Source organism: Stegastes partitus, unplaced genomic scaffold (genome assembly GCF_000690725.1).
Source record: "Stegastes partitus isolate 25-593 unplaced genomic scaffold, Stegastes_partitus-1.0.2 Scaffold295, whole genome shotgun sequence".
Taxonomy (NCBI): Eukaryota; Metazoa; Chordata; class Actinopteri; family Pomacentridae; genus Stegastes; species Stegastes partitus.
Genome location: NW_007578026.1, coordinates 469,364 through 492,344, shown reverse-complemented (window position 1 = coordinate 492,344; position 22,981 = coordinate 469,364). Strand labels below are relative to the sequence as shown.

General features: G+C 43.9%; 1 protein-coding gene across 3 annotated transcripts; it reads right to left on the bottom strand.

Annotated features, from left to right (window-relative positions):
• Positions 1 to 946: 946 nt before the first annotated feature.
• pcmtd1 (protein-L-isoaspartate (D-aspartate) O-methyltransferase domain containing 1) lies at positions 947 to 22,408 on the bottom strand. Of its 3 annotated transcripts, none has more exons than XM_008283034.1 (7): positions 22,241 to 22,408; positions 18,218 to 18,362; positions 9,367 to 9,832; positions 8,876 to 8,978; positions 8,213 to 8,384; positions 4,184 to 4,307; positions 947 to 3,832 (listed from the first exon to the last, which is right to left on the bottom strand). In XM_008283034.1, exons 3-7 carry the CDS (start codon positions 9,671 to 9,673, stop codon positions 3,456 to 3,458), a joined length of 1,083 nt encoding a protein of 360 aa, XP_008281256.1. In that variant the 5' UTR covers positions 9,674 to 9,832; positions 18,218 to 18,362; positions 22,241 to 22,408; the 3' UTR covers positions 947 to 3,455. The 3 variants fall into 3 exon arrangements, with proteins under 3 accessions (XP_008281256.1, XP_008281255.1, XP_008281257.1); XM_008283033.1 differs by having other exon boundaries at positions 18,233 to 18,362; XM_008283035.1 differs by lacking the exon at positions 22,241 to 22,408 and adding an exon at positions 19,023 to 19,213 and having other exon boundaries at positions 18,233 to 18,362.
• Between the last annotated feature and the right edge of the window lie 573 nt (positions 22,409 to 22,981).

The window sequence follows — 22,981 nt, the reverse complement described above, 5'->3', positions numbered from 1 at the left end:
CTTTGTCAGGCCCACAACTGCAACACTAAGCACCCGTTAAATCAGTGAATTCAAAGTCTGAAACAGTGGCTTCTTCATATTTAAACAGGAGAAACGATGCATTTTTAATCAGCGCGAGGGCCCAACCCTTGTTCTACACGGCAGATTGTGTTGCCATCTTGTGTCCGTGAGTCCTCACGTCTCCTGCAGGCAAGGTCAGGTGTGTTTAGCCAGACACAAAAGCACACATCTCTGTAACAAGCAGCGGCCCAATGACGGGTTTTTGTTTTTTTTTAGTTGCTGCAAACTCAAATATAGTTCCAGCCCACAGAGCTTCCCATCAAAGAATCAATCAGAAAGTATGTCAGGCTGAATTATAGAGAAATTGTGCACAAAATAATACACGGCGCAGAGATGATAATAAACACTGGTTTGGACTGACAAGATGATTCGAACATCTTTAAAAAGTTACCTGAGGGGGAAGCAGGAGGAGGAATCATGCAGGCATTCTGTATTTTCATGACAGAAGTGTCATCTGAAGAAGCTTGCAATTGTCATTATCTTTATTTATGGCTTTACAGTTTCATATTTTAACAAAAGCAAGATTGGATTTTGCACAACCGCTTCCGTGCTTCCTGCAGGCGAAGGCGGGCCACCAACTTAACATCCTACAAATCCATACAGTCTGAGATGTCGAGTAACTTCCGAGAGGTGAATCAGTTAATCTGCTAAAGTTTCCACGGACCAGCACCTGCTTCTTAAAGAGCAAAACACGGCATCCAAAAAGCACTCAAATTAGCTCGAGATCGTGAAAGAATTGGCGCCGATGACAACGAGTCCAACAACAAAAGCCGACAAGGTCACCAGGAGCCTGATGTCAGCAGGCTGCCGGATACCTGTTTATTCACTTCATGTCATAAAAGCATTTATTAGATTCAGAAAGTCGCAATGATTAGAAGACACATAATGTGATTGTGACCTTTATTTTTGTTTTTTTTGTGCCAAACATTTACGGAGAAACAACACATTTTCAAAAAATGAACCGCACACACTATGAGAAATCAACCAAGGCCTGATAAACAGGACGGGAACGGCTCTCAACAAATTAACTTATTATAAGAGCTCAGGATTAGCGATGACTTGGTATTTACCGGGCGCCGTTTGTTTAGTCGGATCTCGTCCACATTAAATGTAATCACAGCAGTCCCATTAACTTTGGTGCAAGGCGAGACCTGAGAGTCGAGGTTGTAGGTCCCCTGCTTTCAATACTTAATGCGCTCTCTAATTAGCAATTACATTCCAGATAATGTTATATAAACTGTTGCATGGCTGTAATTGGTCATGTGAATTTTAATGGGTGCTACTGCAAATCAAATGGGACTATGTTGTTATTGGTAATTATAAGCTGAGAAATTATTCCATTATTGCTTACTTGCAAAGCTCTGCAATGGATGTAAAAATAAAAATAAAATAATAAACAAAACAAACAAAAAAACCTTACAGAAAATAAATGTTACCTCTTCACACACACACACAACAAAAAAAAAAAAACTACTAATAGAATAATCAGCCCCGCTTTCAAACAAAACATTATTTTTTTTTCATTACACCAGAACAAAATGAAGACCTATAGCACTAATATATCTTTTACCTATTCAACAGACAGCAGTGGAGTTTTTTTTGATCTACAGAGTTCCCAGTGTCAAAGATACAGTACAGCAAGAGGGCGCTACGACAAACCGACTGCAAATTAAACCGTATGCAGAATCATGAGAACAACACATATTTATCACTTTTATATCGAGTAGAATTAATATCAACAACATTCAACTCAGCTTCTCGAGTACTAAAGTATGCATTCAAAGTAAGATGAGAGAACTTTCCGACCGTGCGACGGTAAAGCGTGAAGAAAAGGTGCGACCTATCCGATCGGTGATGTGCTGTTTTCTTTTTTTTCTCATCGTGGAATGTTTTTTTTTTTGTTTTTTGTAGAAATATACCATCGTTTGGGTGAATTTCGTGTGCCAGGAAACTCGCAGAAAACCCCTAAACGTGATGGGGTACGTTGGCACTTAGAAGCCATCACTGTCAGGGAAGTTTCTGCAAGCAAATTGTCTTTAAACAAGATTTTACATTTACAATAAGTCCAGTCCACAATTAAGCCAAAAAAAGTGGCACCTTTTTTTTTGTTTATTTCCACTTGAGGACTGCAGATTAAGGTGCTTCGCTGGACGCTTCTATAGTCCACAGTAAAAAAAAGGCGTCAAAATCCTCAACGATTCTGATTTTGCATTGTTTAAGTCTAAAAAAAAAAAGAAATGCAGTACTATACAGACCTCGAGGTTTATCCCAAGGCCTTCTAATCGATTAATTCCTTTGTGTTTTTTGTTGTTTTTTTTTTTTTTTTTTTAAAAAACAAAAAAGACTGGATCACTTGGAACATCACCTCCAGCGACCGGTCGTACAACGTGAAGCAAAGTCAGGAACACCCAGGACATATACGATATATTCATGCATGTACTCATATCTGACTTAACGTCTCCCCTTCACCGGTTCCCTCGGAAAAAAAACAGAAAGCCGAAAGCCGCCCACAAACGCCTGCATTTCCTCGACGTTTTAAAACCTCTTGATATGATTTAAACTAATATAATATATGCACAACGGGAGAGAAACCACGGAGAAGGAGATGGGCTCACGACATCTTATCATATATATCAAGTCAGCTACTCAAGAGTGAGAAAAAGAAAAACACAAGAATGTCAGCACCCCGTAGAAAAAGTTACATTAAAAGGTGCTCGGTAGAAAAAAACCATGAACCGATCTCGTCTCTCAGCGATCATCTTGTAAGAGGAAGGTATAAAACACGCCGACCTGAAAGGAAGAGTAATGACACAAGTGCCGTGCTCATGATTATGCAAGAATGTCTTACTCGTTAACTCAGAATGGGAGAGTGTGGCCTTATTTGCCTTTCGTTTTTTATTTTTTTGCTCCTTTCAGCGTCGTTTAATCAGCATCAGACACTGATCGTAAGTTAAAGCTTCTAAAAAAGGTGCAATAAAAGTCTTCATCTTAGCACGATCATATTTTAACAAATATAGTACGAACTTTTCTTCTTTTTTTTTTGTACAATTTCTTTTTTAATCTGCACACTTCTGCAGAAATCCTGATAAAATCTGAATCTCAAAACTGGTTTTCTGAAACTATGTCCATTTAGTTTACTTTTTACACGGTTGTTTGTTGTTGTTTTTTTTTTTCCTTTTTTCTTCGGTATACAAATCAAAAGAAAATGTCAACAAAAACTTAACACTCATGACAATCGTAACATTATTATCCAGTATTATCTATGACGTCTCTTTCTGGTACAGTTTTGCCATCAAGATTAAATGGAAATAATGCTACATTTGTACTGAAAAAAGGTGAAGAAAAGCATCTCAGCAGGCGCCGCACCCGTTCAGAACGGACACCGAGCGAATCAGTCACTTCTCTCTGTAATACAGCAAATACGCTTTCAGGGACTCGGGCAGCGGCAGGGCCATGATTTGGTCTCTCAACACGTTCACTTGCTTGAGGATTTCAATGTCGCCAATGTCTCTCTCCTCCTCCTCCTCCTCCACCTCCTTGTGCTCCTCCTCGGCGTGCTCCTCCTCTTCGCTCTCCACCATTTGGGGGATCAGCTGGTTTCCTACAAAAACGTACGTGTTGATGCGTCGCCGCCGGCAGCGCCTGCGTTTGCGCTTCTGGGGGACTCTCTGCACCGTGCCCTTCCCCTGGCTGTCCTCGTTGGCCAGGTTTCGGAGGGTGCGGCGGATGTAGATCCGAGACAGATCCTGAAGGCTGCGGACAGTCACTGGGGCTGAGGACAAAGAGAAGACGACACGCTCCTTCAGGGCAATGCAGCACACACACAAAAAAGAAAATGAGAATAATCCATACAACTGCACCAGTCCTTCAACTAGGTCAGCATAAACAAGTGAGGACGGCGAGGGGAGAAAACTGCGTCTCAGTGTTTCAAGGAAAGAAGCGAGCGGGTCTACGAAGCAGCTGCAGGGCGAGCTTCATATGTCAAAGCCAACGCCGCTGCAGGAGCTGTCTCGTCACATCACTTTGACTTTAAAATATTGCCTGCTTTACACTTCAAGACGAGTCAGGCGTGATAAAACACAAAGCCTGAGATTCTGGGTTCAGTCGACGCCGGGTAACTTACGCAGCTGGACAGTGTCGGGCTTCTCTCCGTCAGCTCGGCTCTGCTGGGCCAAGGGGGCAAAGGACACCGCCAAGATGTTTTTGCTCTCCCATGTGCACTGGCCAGTCCTGGTTATCTGGGTCAGCTGCATAAAGAGACAAAACCTGAACTCAACACTAAGCACTTATAAAATATGAAACGCTCTATTACATTAGGGAGCAGGAGATAAGGGCCTGAGCCTGGCCAGACGCTTTAAATCCATCACGTATTATGTCTATGTTTGCACACACACTGGCGAGCGTTCGTCTCTGTGCGAGTATTTTACCCATCTGCCATTGCACACGGCGCGTTTCTACCACCTGAACAGAGATTCTTCTGAGGGTGTATTTCTGTTTGACTCTCAACACGTACCAGCAGCACAGTACAGACATTATCTGCATCTTGTTGTGATTTACGCGGCTCATTATTAACCAGAATACGTTCTACCTTCAATCCGCACATCAAATAAGTGCAAGAAACAGCGACAGTATGTTTTTCTTTTCATGTTCAATTGAGAATCCGTGATCACAAAATGAAAAGAAAATTTCATCAATCATTTATGAATTCAACACACATGTCGCTTGTCGTACTTTGGACTTTGTGCTCAAGCAAATCAGATGTTATTCAGTCCAACCTGCATCACCAGGAAGTTACCAGTCGTGCTCGATAAGTGTGCAAGCACCACCTGATCTGATGTCATGAATGTGAGCTTGAACATCAACACAAGTTTAGTTTTTAGTCTTATATAAAATGAATTCACATAAACCTGTACGACAGACACGTCCATGGATCCAGAGACTAAAATCAGATTTGTTTACATTTCCAAAAGTTGGCCAAATTAGCTGTTAGCTGTTTCTTTTTTCCGCGTTCCACTGGATGTGCTGACAAGCATCTCTGCATTACTCTGACATGGAAGAAATCCCAATTAAGTTCCAAGACTTTCCCATCCCTATAAACACACACAGCGAGTCCTGCTGTATGTTTTTACCCTATATGTCGACATACTGGCCATAATTAAATGGGCTTATTTACGAGTTTTTTCTCGTAGTTTAAATCGTAGCAACTGCTTGAGTTCCTTGAAGACGTTCCACCTCTCATCCAAGAGGCTTCATCAGTTCTGACTGACTGGTTCCAGATTACAGTTCGTTAAGGTCTTCTGTGGCTAAATGTGGTTTCGAGGAGGAGGAGCAACAAACCCCCAACTGAAACAGAAACTCAGGTGTGAATGGCTCCTTAAGGATATCAGTATCTGGTGGGGGTTTTTGGTTCCTTCCCACTGTTGCGGACTGCTGAAGCTTATAGGGAATCCAAATGTTTTGGATTGTTGGGTGTTTCTGTCTCTGCCTTTGTGAAGCGCGATGAGATGACTTGTTGTTGTAAATATATGCTATACAAATAAAATGGAATTGAATTGAATTGAATGGATCTCCCAACCAGTCAGTCAGAGCTGATGAAGCCTCTTGGATGAAGGTAAAACGTCTTCAACGAACTCAAGCAAGTCCAGCTGCTACGATTAAACTACGACGATAACCACGACCTGGATGACTGGGAATCGTCACAGACATCTTATTTATGCACACTTTTTAGTCTTGATCCTGATTCTGAAACAGTTTCCTGTAATTATGACACAACATAGTGCGTGAACTTCCAGGATTATCATTTACTTTGAACGTGTTTTCAGTCGATGGGATGACAATCAGGTGCTAAAGATGATCTGCAGTTTATCAGGGCTCCAACAACGGAGACTTTTGATGACTTCAGAAAAATGTCTTGATGCTCATCTGGCTGGAAAAGGTTACAAAACCATCTCTGCAGTCAGACGGATTATCTACAAATAGAGGAAATTGAAGCCCATTGTCAGCCTCCCCAGGAGCGATCGACCAACAAAGATGAACCCATGGCAACAGTGACTGCAGGCCTCTCTCACATAGTGGTGATGTTTGAGTTCACCCTCGGGGGAATGCAACAGAGAGAAGACAACAGCGGTGTGGATGGCAGAGCTGCAAGCAGACAGGAAGCCACTTCTCTCGGTCAAAGGTTTCTCGTGGACAAGCCAGAAGGCTAATGGAACTAGCTTTGTGGCTGGTGGAGACCAAAACGTGCGGAAAGGGAAACACAAAACACTTCGTTCCAGCATACGAGCCTTATCTCTGTCAAAGCCATGAATCTGTGAAGCACGGTGGTGGTAGCATCATCATTTGGGCCTGTTTTGCTGTGTCTAAAACAAAGAGGTTGCTCCCATGAGAGAGAACAAAAATAATCAGGACACAACCGTGAGCCCACTTGAGCGCTGTACACCGTCACCCATAAAGTTGGAATAATTTTAGTTTTAGGACACACTCCTCTTTTTATTTCTATTTCTACACATCAGTAATCACTTCTGACCAGGTCCAGTGATCACATACTGAGCCCCAGTTACCAGGTGGAACCAGTTCTGACTTCAGGTTCTGACTGAAGAGTGGGACGTCCTGCCGTCGACTCCATCAACCAGCTGGTGGACAGGACGCCACCATGTCATTGATCCATGTCAGGGGTGGCCAGAGTCAATATGAGTGACATTTAAAATAGTAATATTGGACATTCTGATGCATCAAAGGTTGAAAATTTGAAACAAAACCCTTACATCCTATTGTTCAGTACGCCCAAGCCTGAATACACAGTTTGCAAAAGTTAATTGTGGTTTAATGTTTACTGTGATATGCATTATATTGTGATGTCAATAAAGTTTTTAAAAGATAACCGCATTGTCACAATCATTTCATGAGAAGAGGCAGAAAAATATTTGATTCCCACTTTATGGGCAACAGCGTAAAATGAATTCAGAGGCTGTAACGAGTTATTGTCTATTTGAATGATGCTATCTTCACCCGTCGCTGTGTGTCGGTTACACATGGTGAAACAGACGCACAAAGACCGGAGCCGAACAACGCAAAGGAGAAGCAGAGGGAGCAGAAAAAAAAGCAGGAGAGACTCCCGATCTGAGCTGAAATGAGTGAATACAAATTAGGTAGCTCGCATAAATAAGACTCTTTGGACTGCACTCCCGTCTGAACTGCCATGTCGCTTTTACAACGCGCCGTGGGCCGACGATTTCAAAGGAGTGACTCACATCCGCTAACATGCACTAATGTGACTAAGGCTAGGACTGCACAGAAGCAGCATCCTCTGCTCAGGTTGCTCCACTACATCTCAGCAGATGCTGATGGAGCCATGTTCAAAAAGCTCGTACGCAGAACCTTTAAAGTTGCCTGGACGCTTTGTCTTTGAAGACGGTCATTAATTCGCTGTATATCCACATTTTGAAGTAGCTCTGCGCTCCATTTACTCTCCCTACAATGGCTGTTTCATATTTGTCCACTCCGGAGAGTAATTTTGAAGAGCCATGGAGGACGTGGAGATGGAGGTACACAGAGTTGGTTTGGTGCTGATAAAAGGCCGCAGCACAGAGAGACAGAGAGGGAAAAAAAGAAATGGTGTTTTGAAAATTATTCGCATTAGTGTGGCCCGAGTGGATTCGGGTTGAGGAGCTTTCAGGCCGTCGTAGTTTGCAGACTGTTTTCATCTTCTGCATGTTGTGCTTTGAACACGCATCCGATTGATTTCCTACATACGTGTGATGTCCTCTGTGAACTCCCTGCAGGAGGAACAGAAAACATCCACACCACGGAGAGACAACATCCAATCCGTGCTTCGCTTTACTTTCTTTTTCCATTTAATGTCCTAAACTGCTCGACCATGAACCTGTCACAACCTCTGAGCCCTCCAACGCCCCGCAGTCTGTCCGCGTTCGCACATCCACCGTTTTAAATAAAACATTACATGTGTGTGTGTGTGTGTGTGTGTGTGAGCTCCATACAAGGCTGCTTGAATCCAAGGTCAGCCGTGGCTCAATAATGCATGGGAAAGTTGCGTAACCAGTCTTGTAGGTCAGAGCTGTTTTACCTCGTTTTCCCTCACGCGTTCGCATTTCGAGTCACGACGCGTGGATTCCGACGGCTCCGCGGTTCTTACCTGATCCTCTATAGGCATCACCAGAATGCCTCCAATCTTGAGCAGCACTTTCATGTAATTTTCATGGTCCTTCTGCACTCCGGCGCCGCAGTAAATGCGATCGTATTGGTGACTGTCTGTTGAGATTTCAAGGCAATTCCCCACCACAAAGACAGGTTCACAGAACTCAAACCTGTGAGGAAAAAAAATAAAATAAATCACAAGTGTGGTAAATAACACATGACGGAAAACATGTTTGTGTTGCAGGAGAACGCTGTGACAGAATAAAACAAAAACTACAAGAGAGATTTAAATGTGTTTCATTTGTAAAACCGTCACCAGCTGTTGGGAAACATCCGCCTCTTCCTGAACATAAAGTCGGACTTTTTTCTCGTGCACAGTTAAACGATAGGGTTTCTCCTGGCTCCGTGCAGCGATAACAAAATCCACCTACTAGCAGCAGTTATATTTTCTGTTTACTTCAAACAAACACTGACAATTCTCTGTTTTATGGGTGGTTATATATGGGGCAGTTTCTTTGCTTGAACCAGGAAACCACCGGAGAGCGAGAGGGTTTATCGTCCGTCACGTAACCCGCCATTAGACAGGAAAGTGTCTCCTTTATAGATTTGTCAATCAGCGTGTTTCCCCGAAATGAAATATTCTTTTAAAGCGCGTACTCACTTGTCAAAGCTGTCGCTGTTCTTTATGAAGTCGTCCAGCTTCTCTCTGGCATATTCGACGACATCCTTGTGGAGCTCGACTCCGTGGTTCACACCGAAGGGTCCTTGGGAGGAAAAAGGCAGAAACAACATCTGTCTTAAAAGCAGTCGCTGACATTGTTTATGTCTCACAAAAAGCCAGACATTTGCTGGTTTCTGCTTCTCAGATGTGAAGGTTTTGCTGATTTCTTTTGTTTTACGCAACTGCAAACTGCATTTTCAGGGTTTCGCACAGTTTTTCAAACTAAAATAAACAACTTTAAAGCACCAGATAATTAAAAATGTTTACCTTTTGACATTTTATAGACCAAACAGTATAAGGAATGAGAAAAAAAATCATTGCAGCACTGATGCTTTTCCCAGGAAGTTCGTCCGTCTAGATTTGAGAGAACATCTGAGCACTTCCCACACATGAAAATTAAAATAATAACCAACAAAACAGACGAGAGTTACCTATGATGAGGCCGACCATTGTGCTCAGGTAGCCGGTTCCGCTGCCCAGGTTGAGGAAAGAAAGTCCGGGCTGCAGCTTGAGGGCCTCCATCACCTCGGAGTATATGCACGGAGCAGACAGGTGTATGTTTCCATGCTTCCACGCCAAGTCTTTGTAGGCACTGTCCCGATAGCCGTCCAGGTAGTAGTCTCCGCGGTCGATGGCCCGAAAAGCCTGCTCAACCTTTTCTGTGCGGATGTACTGAGCCTCCTTCAGGTTATCGATGAGGTCGTCGTTGTCCTCCCCGGCGCTCACAGCTCCCCCCATGGCGAAAAGAAGAGAAACAAACGGCCGAACTTGTACTCAGGTTGAGCTGTTCCTCCTCAGAGTGGCATGGAGGAGGTGGGTGGGCTGGCTGAAGGATCCCGCCGCTGTGACGCCTCGGCTGTCGGTTCAGACGGCGGTCATGTCCGGGCGGCGGCCGACCTGAGAAACATCAGACACGTTAAGGAAATTAAGTTAAAACCTACAAGTGGAATGCAGATTTCAGATGCTGGTAAAAGAGCAGATTCATAAACCCACATCTGGGATTGTGTTAAGATGAAAAATTAACAAGCCAGAGAAACAGAGAGTGTGTTTTTTTTTTTGTTAAATTAGTTCCCTTCAGGATAAAAATCTACGATTTGTATTCTGCAGTGCCTTCGTAAAAAGGGTAAGTGGAATACTTTGTGAGCGTTTATGTGAGAATTTACTAGAGACAATACATCCATCAAACGGTTACTTAACAAGAGAGCCTCCCTTATACTGATTGCATGAATATATTTAGTACAATTCCCAGCAGATATGTGACATGACATAGCACAGAGAGAGAGAGAGAGAGAGGGAGAGCACAAGTGCAATTAATGACCTTGATACTGTCTCTATTCCATTTGGCTTCAAGGGTCCGGGTATAAATCACTGCTGTGGCGTCCACAAACGCTGACTGGTTCCAAGTCATTATCAAACCAGGATTCTACCTCTGCTTTTGTTCAAATACCCAACACAATGTGTGAAGAAAGAGACAAAGCTGACATATCTTGTGCACAGAAATGCAGAAAACAACAAACTTTGTCCAGATGTTTCTCTTTTAGTCTAAAAGATGATTCCATCAACACCTCTTCCTGCTACTCAATAGTGCAGATTTGCACATTTGCAGGGTTTTTTTTTTCCCTCCCTGCAAAGTTCAGATGGAAATTTTTCCGTCAAGAAAATAATTTGCAGTAAATTATTGACTTCACGGCCGAGAGACACCAACAGCAGAAACTGTGTGTCCCAATGTCACGTCATGTGCTGCTGCTGTGGGAGCTGCTGTGTCCACAGGGCAGATGTGGAGTGATGCAACATGAAGCTGACATCGGGCTGGACAGTATGGACACAGCCCTCCATCACAGCATATGTAACTCTGGAGCTCAAACACTGATGATGATGATGATGATGATGGCACTTCCTGGAAAATATATTACAAAACAAATAACCAGACAACAGATCTTGGCCGTAACTTAAAAAATGCAAAAATCACATCTGAATCTTATATTTCTATACACAGTGACTGATTTTCTCTCTTGAAATATTCAAGAAATAGCTTCCAGAGTGCAAATCTTGCTTCACATTTCACTGGCACCACACCAGCCAAGCCTACATAAAGCACACGTCATGCTTTTTCAAAAAAAAAATCATTGTTTTTTGAACGGTATATCTGCACAGGCTGAACAAACCGAGCCCTGGTTGTAAATTAATAAATATACCTGCAGTAGGCAGCCGAGTGTGCCAGAGATTTTTTCATTTTTATTCGACTTGTGCCTCCCTCTGATGCATCTGTCACATATGCAGGTGTGCACAGACAGTTTTTCTTCCTTTTGAGGACACTTGGCCAACTGTACTGAAACACAAAACTGATGTCTGGAGAGAGTTGGATGTGACACAACAATGGCTTCGATTTCACAACATTTCTTCTTAATATTCTGTTTTGTTTATCTTCAAACATCCCCATAAAAGAGAAGGTTAAAAGCCCCTCTTTTTCTGGGTTCATCACTGATGTCCACAACAAATATGCTGGAAAAGGTTTCATATGAAGAGGTCAAAAGCCCCCAAAATGACGAGAACCTTTGATGCACGCCTGCGTTTAAGCTAAAATATGCACTCATCTGTGGTGCTTTGAAAGTTGCTCGCGTGAAGGCTAATGAGCTGCTGGCTTTACTGTCTAATACTTCTCTATAAAGCACAACACTGCAGCAATAAAGAGGAAAAAAAAAATCCCAGCCCATGCCAGGTCTCACATATTCTATAAATGCTTTGATATCCCAAATATCCAACCTTGTATAGCTTGAGATGCAGTTGAGGGAGATGAGTTTTGAATTCCTTCTCTGCCTCCTCAGCATCTCCACATCTGACTCAGCTAATAAAGATTAAATTCAGAGGTGACTTTGTGGTGGGAGGCCTGGTACGGTAATTTTCCATCGGCTCTTTTCTCCCAGGCAAAAAGAATCATTGATTCGCTCACCATCACCGGACGTACAGCGCTGTATTTTTTTTATTTTTTTTTATCCTCCCCACTTTCCCCTCTGCAGGCATTGAAAGATTTTTTTTTTTTTTTTTTTATCCTCCCCACTTTCCCCTCTGCAGGCATTGAAAGAAAATCCAGGAAAATGGGTCAAGGGAGGTATTCAAGTAAATTGCTTTTGGGCACTGCTGTACAGTCTTACCACTGATAATCCACAGTCTTGAAGCAGGGGTCATTATCAGCCCGCTCCTCCGAGACAAATCAACACAGACCCGCTTGGTAATAGCACTTGTTAGTGTGTTTGACGAAGTAGTTTTCCTCAATTGCTTTGGCACGATTGTAGAATGATTGTTTTCAAAACTACGCGAGCCGTCAATACGCCGCACAACGGACTTGAGGGGCTTATTATTTCAGTGCATCTGTCGCAACCATCAATACGTCTGGCTGATTAGAATCGACTCTGCTGCTTCTCAGGTGAACGGCTTTGCTCTCCAGAACCTGTATTCATTCTTTAATCGTCCAAGTCGTCACGTGCACAACAGTCAATTTGTAAAAGTCTATCAGGCGTATGTTTGTGTCATAACAGAAACATGGATTTATTTCATGTCTGTAAAACACGTGACACATTACACACATCAGTCACACATTCTGATGAGTCTGAATCAGTAGAACATCTGAACACAGAAGAACCTGGTGGAGTAAATAATAAACAGGGCTGCCGGAGAGAGAAGTCAAGGATTCGAGGCGGTATAATGAGTGAAAGAAAACTGAACAGAAGAGGAGGCAGAGGAGCAGGGTGTGAACCACGGGGAGGCCGGGGGGAGGCTTGGCTCCTCTCAATAACTCATGAGCTCCTCTGAAAACATGAAGCACACACATTACATACGTCTGGACGTGTCGGGACGAGGTGGTTCCGACAGTACGCTGCCCTCGCCGTGCGTCTCCAGGCTTCTGTAGCCTCATCATCATCACGGATCGTTGGTAAAACGAGGCTATTATTGAAGTGTGATTCATGCACGAGGGCGATTCATCACCAATTCACTTTAATAACGAGACCAGCATGCATGCTGTTCGTGCCGCCGCCATCTAAGCGTGGTGGTGCAAAAACATCAACTTCACTCACTTTGACTCAAAGATGAAAAAAAACCCCCAAAAGCTTTCTCGACTGCAGCCGCCGTAAATCAGAACAGAGACGCTCTGACGGCAGCCAGCAGCAGCTACTTATTTATTCATGTTATTATTAATAGGAACAATGATAAATAAAAGCTAAGGCAAATGCTTTCTAAATGTTGTATCTGTTGTTTTTGATCGGAGAGAAAAAGTGAGCACACTGCAGAAGAGTTAAAAGACGATGAAAGAAAGGCCACAGCTGATTTAACCAGAGCCAGCAAACGGCAGAGGTCAGAGTAAACCGTGCTGTTGTGTCTTTAATTACTGAAATATGTCGCAGGGAAAGCAGGTCAATCGATACCAGAATTATTTATATTAACATAATCCCACCGGAGTTGAACTAATACAGCAAAATGACACGCAGTCAATAAAAGCCACTCACAGGAGGGAGCGTTACAGCAGCACACATACAGCTGGATTAGCTTGTCATGAACTCCTTAATGCAGGAATAAACCTTGTGCTGGTGGCAGAGGAGCAAGAGATCTGCAGCAGCAAACAAAGCTGGAGTGCAACTTTAGAGGGCAATGGAGTCTTTCAAAACATCAACCCTGCAGGGATGTGGAGTTAAAAAGACATCAGATGACCGTGAATTAGCTCGACAAGGCACCACTTGAGAGAAAATGGGAGAAGGAAAGAGCTGCAGCACCGGCGTGAATGTATAATTACAACGTATAGGTCTAAATATACCTCCTGGAGTTAAAGAGGCAGGACGCGCTTGCTTTGCTGCACATGTATGACTTTATAATATCTGAGAACACATGAAGCTGTGAGGAAGTGAAGTCCTTTACAGCATCGTGTCTGTATGAGGTTCGTCTCAATGTGGCCGATGGCAGGAGGAGATGTGCTGCAGCATCTCACCTGGTTTAACTACACATGCTCCCAGTATGGCACCTCCATCTACTGGACACCCTCTACAGCAGGGGTCTCGAACTCTGGTCCTCGAGGGCCGCAATCCTGCAAGTTTTAGATGTTTCCTCAGCATCAAGCTCTGCAGAAGCCTGAAAACGATCCTGATCATTTGAATCAGGTGTGTTGGAAGAAGGGAAACATCTAAAACTTGCAGGATTGCGGCCCTCGAGGACCAGAGTTCGACACCCCTGCTCTACAGAGATCTTAACCCTGAGAAGGAGACAGCGCTGGTCAGACAGCTGTTTAACTGTGCAGCATAACGCACCATGCAAATGTCACCAGGGAGTCGACTCGGCTTCACCTTGTTCTCCACCCCTCAGTCCAACTAGTAGTAAAAGGATCATTGGTTTGAAGAGAGAACGTTTCTGCTCGCTGCTGTGATGACATTACAGCCGAGCATTGCAGGGATGCTGTGACGAGTTTCTCCTTTGTTGCATTGCAACATGACAAGGAAGAAAATCAGGTGTGATGTTTAGAAAAAAACAGAAATCTGTGGCCAGACAGACACCCGGAGGTGGGATCTGCAGCGTAACGGCTTCAGGCTCTACATTATTTTCCTTTTTTCTCTTATATGGTTTTGTTTACTGTGTATACGACAGCTTTCCGGTTCAGGGAACGAGCCGAAGCAATAGAGTCACAAACACGTAATATCCCGGGCTAACCCCAGGAGTGCACTAAAATTGCCTCCATGTCATCCCAGGCCGTGAGCCGCTGCTGTGACTCGGTGAGAACCACCTCGCTGTACCGCGAAGGATGACGAAACACGTAACAGATCCTCTGGCAACACGGGATCAGCTCTGGTGCTGCAACTGAATACCAGAGGCCTGTCTAGGCAGCATACCGCGACGCACTGATCAGCAGACGCCGCGAGGAAAGCCGCTCGTGTGGACATTCGTCAGCGTTTACGGCGGAAACTCTGCAGCAATGTTTGCAAAAGGAAATCACGCTCTTGTGGGTTAATACCAGAGCACTTAATCACATTGGTATTTATAGGTGTTAGGATTAATCTAATGACGCAATCCTCACCTTTGCTGTTAAGGTCAGCGATATGAAATAAACACTCAGCGCATGTACACACTAAAGCTGTTCTGGCATTAAATCTATGACGCCTTTAATGTTCAGGTCACAGAGGTGTTCATTTCATCTCATGTTTTAGCTCCGAGGTCATAATTAGTGCCTGAGCCTGATTGCATTCTGATATTCTGCGACATCACGTAGTAAAAAGAACACGTGCCAGTCCAACGTAAGCCCGGCTTTGTGTTCTTAAGAAACTATTCATGTCGAAAAGCTTAATTTTAATTCACACCAGCTGAACTGTTTTGCATCAGATTGAACAGATGTACCCAATAAAGTAGCCAAAACAGTCTCTTTTTTTATTGTTTAATTTCAACTTGCACACACACGAATCCTCTCTGGAGGAAGGTGTGTGAACGTTTGGTGCTATTTTTACTGCAGCAACACTGTGAGCCGCCAAGTTCATGCCATGAACAAGGCACTACATGCATGTGGGACATAAACTCTGCTGCATTGTTTAAACACAACGTGTGCAAATACGTTTCACAAGTTTAATTTCACTGCTTAATGTTATTATAAGTCATGTGCAGCTTTTATTTGTGCTAAAACACTACAAATATTAATACAGCATTTAGCCACACCCGTGGTTCTAGAGAGAGTGAAGCTGGTTTGGTTCTCATCACTTGTCCAGAACATTAATTCACGACAAGGTACCTGACATACTAACGAGCCGTCTGCCGTGGATGCTCTTCCTGTGTTCAGAATAAATCACAACGACTTTCAGCAGCACAACAGTTATGTGAAAAGTTTGGCACTCCTCTGAAATCCGAACAACTTTGCTATTTTCCGCTCACGTTCACGCCGGCCGACCGTGACGGCTCCCCGACACCTCCTTTAGTGTCAAACCCAGGGCAAACGTTTCACACATAACGTGTCGCAGCGTTTTCTAAAGGCCAGTCGGTTTACGCTCCCGACAGGACGAAATGTGTCAGTTATGGTCGCCTCCTGGCTCCGGCCAACATTTCCACGCCTTCTGTATTAAAGGTTCAGGGTGCAGGATAAAGAACATCTGATGCAACAGCCAAACACATCTACCATCTTCCAGTTTGTTTGATGCAGCGACGGGAACTTAAAGCCCCCAGTTGCATCACAGATTTAAAACCACTCCATTCATCTCCCCGATGGCTTCGACGGGGAAACAAGGTCACCCTCAAAGCAGATCTCCCACCTGGTGAACTGCCTCTCTCAATTTCCACCTCCGATGTTTGCACCATCCTGACCGTGCGGAAGGCAGCTGGCTCAGAGGCAATATCTGGCTGAGTGCTGCGAGTCTGTGCAGGGCAGCTGGCCGGGGTCTTCGTGGACATTTTCAATCTGTCCTTGGCCCGGACCGCCGTCCCCACAAGCCTCAAGACCGCCGCTATTGTGCCAGCGCAGAAATACACCGGCGCTATGGCCCTGAATGACTTCCGTTCGGCTGCACTCGCCCCCCATCATCGCAGAGTGCTTTGAGGTTTTATTGCCTCTGAAACCCTGTCTGCCCCCGACCCTGGATCCCTATCAATTTACCAACTGCACCAACAGGTCAACAGAGGACACCGGCTGCACAGTGCTCGTCTCTGGCCCGACCCACCAGGAGGACAAACCCGGCTCTTCTGTCAGAATGCCGTTCATTGACTTTATTGAACGCTGTGATCGGCTCTCAGCTGATCTCCGACCAGCTCGGTGTCAGAACATCCCTCTGCAGCGGGACTCGGGGCGTTCTATCAGTTTGATAAGCTCGACAATCTCAGCTCGTCCACCCTCCATGTTGACCCACGACTCGGTTCCCATACGTGGTTCCGACACCATAAACACGTCTTTACACGAGATCATCAACATGTTCATTTGGGAAGTAATCAGACTTTTTCCTCCGGTTCCACCATCGGGTCCGACAACAAGCTCACGTTGAGTTCAGACTGAATAAAAAGTGCATTTGTTTCTCTCTTTATTTATGCTAATTTGTCCACAGGACTCTGTTAATTAGTCCCAAACAGCCCAGGGACGTCACGGCGCAGGTGTTTGTTTTACCGGACTAGCAACAGGAAGCGGCTCTGTCTGAGCGCGTGCGAGTCAGATATTTAAAATTTTACCAGCTATTTTCCTTCTGAATCTTCTAATTTTTTCGCTCCTGCTGTCTCTGTGTACTCATGAAGAGGAGTCCCACAGTTCTGGGATGAGTGCGATTTACTCTGCCAAATGAAAACACTTTTACCTCACACAGACTCGTCTTTGCTTCGGTCTGCGGCATCCAGACGAACACGCCATTGTTTGCTTTTATCCCGCATTGCAATCAAACCTCAAGCCTCACAAGTTCGCTTCGATTTCTCGTCCGGACGCATCGTTTGCAGGTATAGTAAGAAAAAAAACTACAGAAATCTATTGGTTCCAGATTCTCAGGTGTAAATATTTGCATATTTTCTTCATCAAGCATAATAGTAAAGAAAAAAAGACTTTCGTTTGGGTTCAGATGGCAGAACGACGACGACACAGAAGATGCCATCGTGATGCCTGAGAAAATAAAAACTGACATTTTTAACAGTCTCTATAATTTTAAAGACACTTCCATCACTAAAATTAGGATGTGTTTGCACAGAAAAAGGAAATAACTGTGAGAAAAGGTCGATGAATTATGCAGATTCTTCCTATTCAGACTGATGTACACATAAACGAATCATCATCACCAAATGTGCGCTAAAAGTTCAGTCAGATGCAGACGTCAGCAGATTAACTCGTCCCTCTGATTGGTTTTTCCTGTGGTGCACTTTTGATTTAAAATGTCCCGTTTGCAGCGTGAGCATCGTATTTTCTTTAATTTAATTTCTACAGATTTTCCATTCACGGGGTTTAACTTGTACAACTCCGTGTTTCTTTCCTGTTTCAGTCGTTCCCTCTTTTAATCTGCTGTTAAATGTTGACTTTATGTCTGAATGAGCATCCTGGAAAAGTTGAGGAGGCAGTTTTACCAGCTCTTATCACTTCAAACAAGTCTGAACTGCTCCCCGTCACGTTAACAGAAAGGCATGTACAAGGAACAGGGCTTTGTGTTGTGTGAAGTCATTCAGGAGAAGCTTTCTCCATGTTTTAGTGCCAATATTGGTCCGAAAAGGGCGAAATCACGACGATTGCAATCACGCTGCTGTACAAATTCACATTTACGTCCATAATAATAAAACTTTCCTACGAGAAAACAAACTCACATTAATGATACTCACCGATGAATGAATGCAGTCTGCTTTGGTTTTTCTCCCCACAAAGCGTCGACTGAGCTTCAGTTCGTCGCTTCCAGCTGTTTGCAGAAGTTTTTCCTCTGATAAGCACCTACGGCGTCGAACAGCAGCGGATCTGTGGAGCAACAGAACGACTTTATTAAACAGAGTTATAACTGATCCCCGACGTGGAGGGAGGCTCAGTCTGGGTCACACACAGTTTTTAACCTGCAGCTAAATAATGATGAGCAGCCGTCCTCAGGTGGAGCTGATATTTTTATTTTACTGTTTGTAAAGTAGCAGCTAGAACATCGACACACACGTGGACGAAGCTGGCAGGTATCAGGGAAATCTAAGAAAAGGCAGTTAGTTATTTAAACTTCCATTAGTTTACAATTAGTCTTTTGTTTATTGGTTGTTAACACCGTCGCCTCAGAGCCAGAAGGTCCTGGTTCTCTCTGGGTTCTCCGGCTTCCTCCCACAGTCCAAAAACATGCTGAGGTTAATCGGTGATTCTAAATTGTCCCCTGCCTTCACCCTGAGTCAGCTGGGATGTTCTCCAGCCCCCCCGTGACCCTCGTGAGGAGTGTAGATGATGGATGGATGACACGTGGTCCTGTCTAACGTGAATGACAGACATCATGTGTGCTCGTCTGAATGCGAGGAACAGAAATGGAAGTTTGAACGGTGTAACGTCATCACTTCATCACGTCCAGCGCTTAACAAATGCATTCGACCTCCACCCAGTGCAGGATTTATGCCACAGCTGTTGTAAATGAACAGCATTGGTAATTACCTAAATCATCTCTTATGTCTCTGTAATGGTTAATATACCAGCAGGTAGAAGATCTTTAACCCAAATGATGTTTTTAATGCTAAAACAGAAAAAAAAAACAGTAAAGCTCATGATTATTTCTGGATTAAGATGTCAGATTATAGATGTTTATTTGCATTCCTGAGCAGAAAAATGTAGTTTTAGTGGTTGAATGTGATGCTTGTGAGCCGGTTCAGGTTCAGTTTGAAATTCCTCATTCCTGTTCAAAACGGAAGAAAGCTGAGTGGATTTAAAGCACGTCATGATGCTGGATGGTCTAAATATATATCAAGTGCTGAACACATTAGACGGATGGTTTAATAAATTTGTAAAATACTTTAGAAATCTTGTAAAAGCTTGTTTAAAATTTACAAAAACAAAGTTATTTATTTGGCAAATAACAAACCAAAACAACTAAATAGTCCTTTTTCACACATAATAACCCAAAAAGCTTCATATCTTCTATCCATCGGCCTGCATTCTTGCTCTTTATTTTCTTCTCTTTTGTTATCAGAAGCAGAAAAAAAGCTTTATTGCTCAGTGAGCTCGGCACACACAAGGAAGTAATAAATATAAAATCTTAATCTAAAGTTCTAAGAAGTGCTATAAAAATAGCTTTAGCTGTGAAATAGGATTTAGTACAAACAGAAAACAAAAACAAGTGGCGTTGTGTTCACATGAAAGATAAAACTCGGTCCTGTTCTGGGTTCCAAACAGTTCCTCGCTGCTCCCACTGACTCACACTTACTGGGATGTTCTACATCCCACATTTGTTTTCAAATCTGGGCTTTGACTTGAGCCGTGCATCAGATCCAATCATCCCTGTTCTTTGTTTAAATAGTGTCTGCACGGCTTTGAAGTCGGGCTCATTGTCTCGGGCGCTGCTCATGTAAGGCAGCTGTGTGTAAACCTCACACTGGGTTCTGGTCTCATACATTCGTTAAGCGCTGTATGTCTCATATCGTTGACCCTCCTGCAGGTAAACAACACTGGAAACAGTCAGAAACCACCACAGAGGGATGAACTACGAAGCAGGTTTGACATAATCAGGCTTTCTTTGTGTAAGCCGGCTCGACAAAAACTCCAGTCAGAGATCACGGAGGTGGTTCAACTTTCTTTGTCGACTCAGACTTTCTGCTTTGTTCACATAAAACGTGACTCGTGTGCTTCAGTCAGCAGGTTGTTTTAATGGAGAACAATGAGGAATATAAAAAATATGACGGTAGAAAGCGCTGCTACAGTTAATGGTGCAGGACAGAAATGAATATGTGTTCATATATTTATTTTACTGATCGATGCAGACTGACAGCTGCACGTTAAACTTTAAACCTAATAAATTTAAACCTGATCTTGTATTGAAGTGCATTTAGGTCTGACTCTGTCCCATAATAACTTTTTGCCAAATCAGAGCGAAATGAATGTTACTGAGTGAATATTCTCTGTAATAAATACCAGCAGAATAATCTGTTTTATAATCAGCTGCAGAGTAAACGGACCTGACATATTTACAGATGTCCTCACATTTATTCACAGGCTCCCGTTAAAGAAGGAAAAAAATCAGCTTCAGTCACTGAAATAAGTTGAAATCGACAAAAGTAATAATAAATAAAAAAAAATTATGAAAATCATGACGTTGCTTTTGAATTGTGGTTCAACAGAAATATTTAAAAAAACAAGCAAACCAGCATGAAGGGACCTGTGAACTAATATGTAGTTGAACAACCCTCTGAGCCAATCACTGCCATCATCAGGTGTTTCCTGTAACTCTCAGTCAGACTTGTGCACCTGTTGACAGGTGTTCTGGACCACTGCTCATCAGCTAAGGGCCCCTAATTTGTCTGGGACAGTTTTATTTTTTTAAGTTATTCTTTTCAATCATAATTCAAAAGCAACGTCTTATTTCACTAAATTATAATTTAGCAAATTTTTATTTATTATTACTTTTTTCAGTTTCTACTTATTTCAGTGATTATTGTGGATTTTGTCTTTTCTTTAATGGACGGAGATGAATACATGTGACTGCATGTGATTAGTATTACAGTGATAAATAACAGTCAGCAGACGCTCTTTCCAGCTGATTTAAATCCCTCAACATCACCTGCTCCTGACCAGGTGAGCTCCATCCGTTGCCATGGAGATCTACCAGGTAAACAGAGAACCGCCTTCCCGTCACTAGAACCCTGCTGCTGACCCACTAATCCCACTTCCTGGTTCTGCTGCTCGTGCTACAGGTGTCCGCGTTGTTTTTCTCACACAGATGTTCCTCCACTCAGCCGCACCGACTTGATCGACACCTGACGCAGCCAATCGGCGGCGCACCTGGTCACGTGCCGCAGTTGCCACACAGACGGCGGCCCGCGAGCCAATCGGCGGCCTTCCCCGGTGTTCGCAGTGCGTGCTGACGGCGGAGCAGGAAAAAAAACAACAAACAACAACAGCGTTTTTCCCCCTCTCTCTCTCTCTCTCTCCACGAAGCCCCTCGTCGAGCGTTATTAATCATGACTCTTTCTCGATGCCACCCGTCCCCGCATCTGTGACAATAACAACAACAACAACAAAAACAACAACAACAACAAAACGCACAAACACGCGCTCCCCGCATCCATTACGCAGCGCAGAGCTCCTGCGCCTCCATCCAGCTTTTTGTTCTCCCAAAAAAAAAAAAAAAAAAACGCAGTCGCTGCTGGCCGAGCTCTCTGCAGTGCGATTAGAGCCCGATCTCCAGCACCAGCAGCCCGACCGGTCCGCGAGCAGCAGGATCAGCCCGGAGCCCGTCTCCGGTCACTGCTGCACACAAACTAAGTGTCGGAGCGTCTTCCGCATGTCTCAGCACGAGTGGCACCAAAATAAAACAATCATCTGAATAAAATACAAACTCCTGACGGCAGCTTTGTGCAAACTGAGCGCGTCAGACTGTGAGGGAGCTGCAGTGCCGGACGCGGCCGTCCGCGGTGCCGTTAAGCTGGCTAGCGTTAGCTTCACTGGGCCCGAGTGCGCCATCACCAAAACAGAGCCGGAGCAGGTTCGGCCAGCTCGCCTCCGTCCTGCAAACACGCTGCCCCGCTTTCTGCTGCGCTTAATGCAGAACCTCATGAACAGAAGAACCCGGTAAAGTGACACACACACACACACACACACACACACACACACGCACAACGACGGTCGGCTGCAAAACAAAATGAGCACAGAACCAGACTCACGGCTCCGTGTCGCATTTAACGCGCTGCTCGGAGCTGGACGCCGCCGACGGACCCTCACGGACACACAGGCCGAGCTCCGGTTCGGTGGGCCGCCCGGCTGGTTCGGTGGGGAAAGGTAAAGTAGGAACGGCGAGTCGTTGGGTCGAAGTGGAAGAAGAAAGAAACAGCTGAGAGGAGGATGTAAACACACGTCACGTGGTTTTAAAGCGTCGATGGAGGGACGCGCTGTTGCTCCGAGTGCTGCTCACACGGTCACCATCCACCTATCTATCTATCTATCTATCTATCTATCCATCTATCCATCCATCCATCTATCCATCTATCTATCTATCTATCTATCTATCTATCTATCTATCCATCTATCCATCTATCTATCTATCTATCTATCTATCTATCTATAAGTGCGTCTATATTTTGTATGTTTTGCAGAATAACTTTAATTTCAGACTAAAACTCTGTTAAATCATCAAATGCTTCATGAATTAGTTGCTCATTAGTTGTAGTGTTCTGTGGGTTAGTTCTGGAGTCAGATGTAGTCAGATGATATAAAGTTAATTCTAGTTCTACAAACCTCAGTGATGAACAGGGAAAACAAAACAAGAATATTTATATATGTTGTACTTTTCCATTGTGACACATCAGACACCTCGTGTGACCTTCTATCCATCCATCCAACCATCTATCTATCTATCTATCTGTTATTTTGTAGTATTTAAACAGAATAACTCTTATTTCAGACTA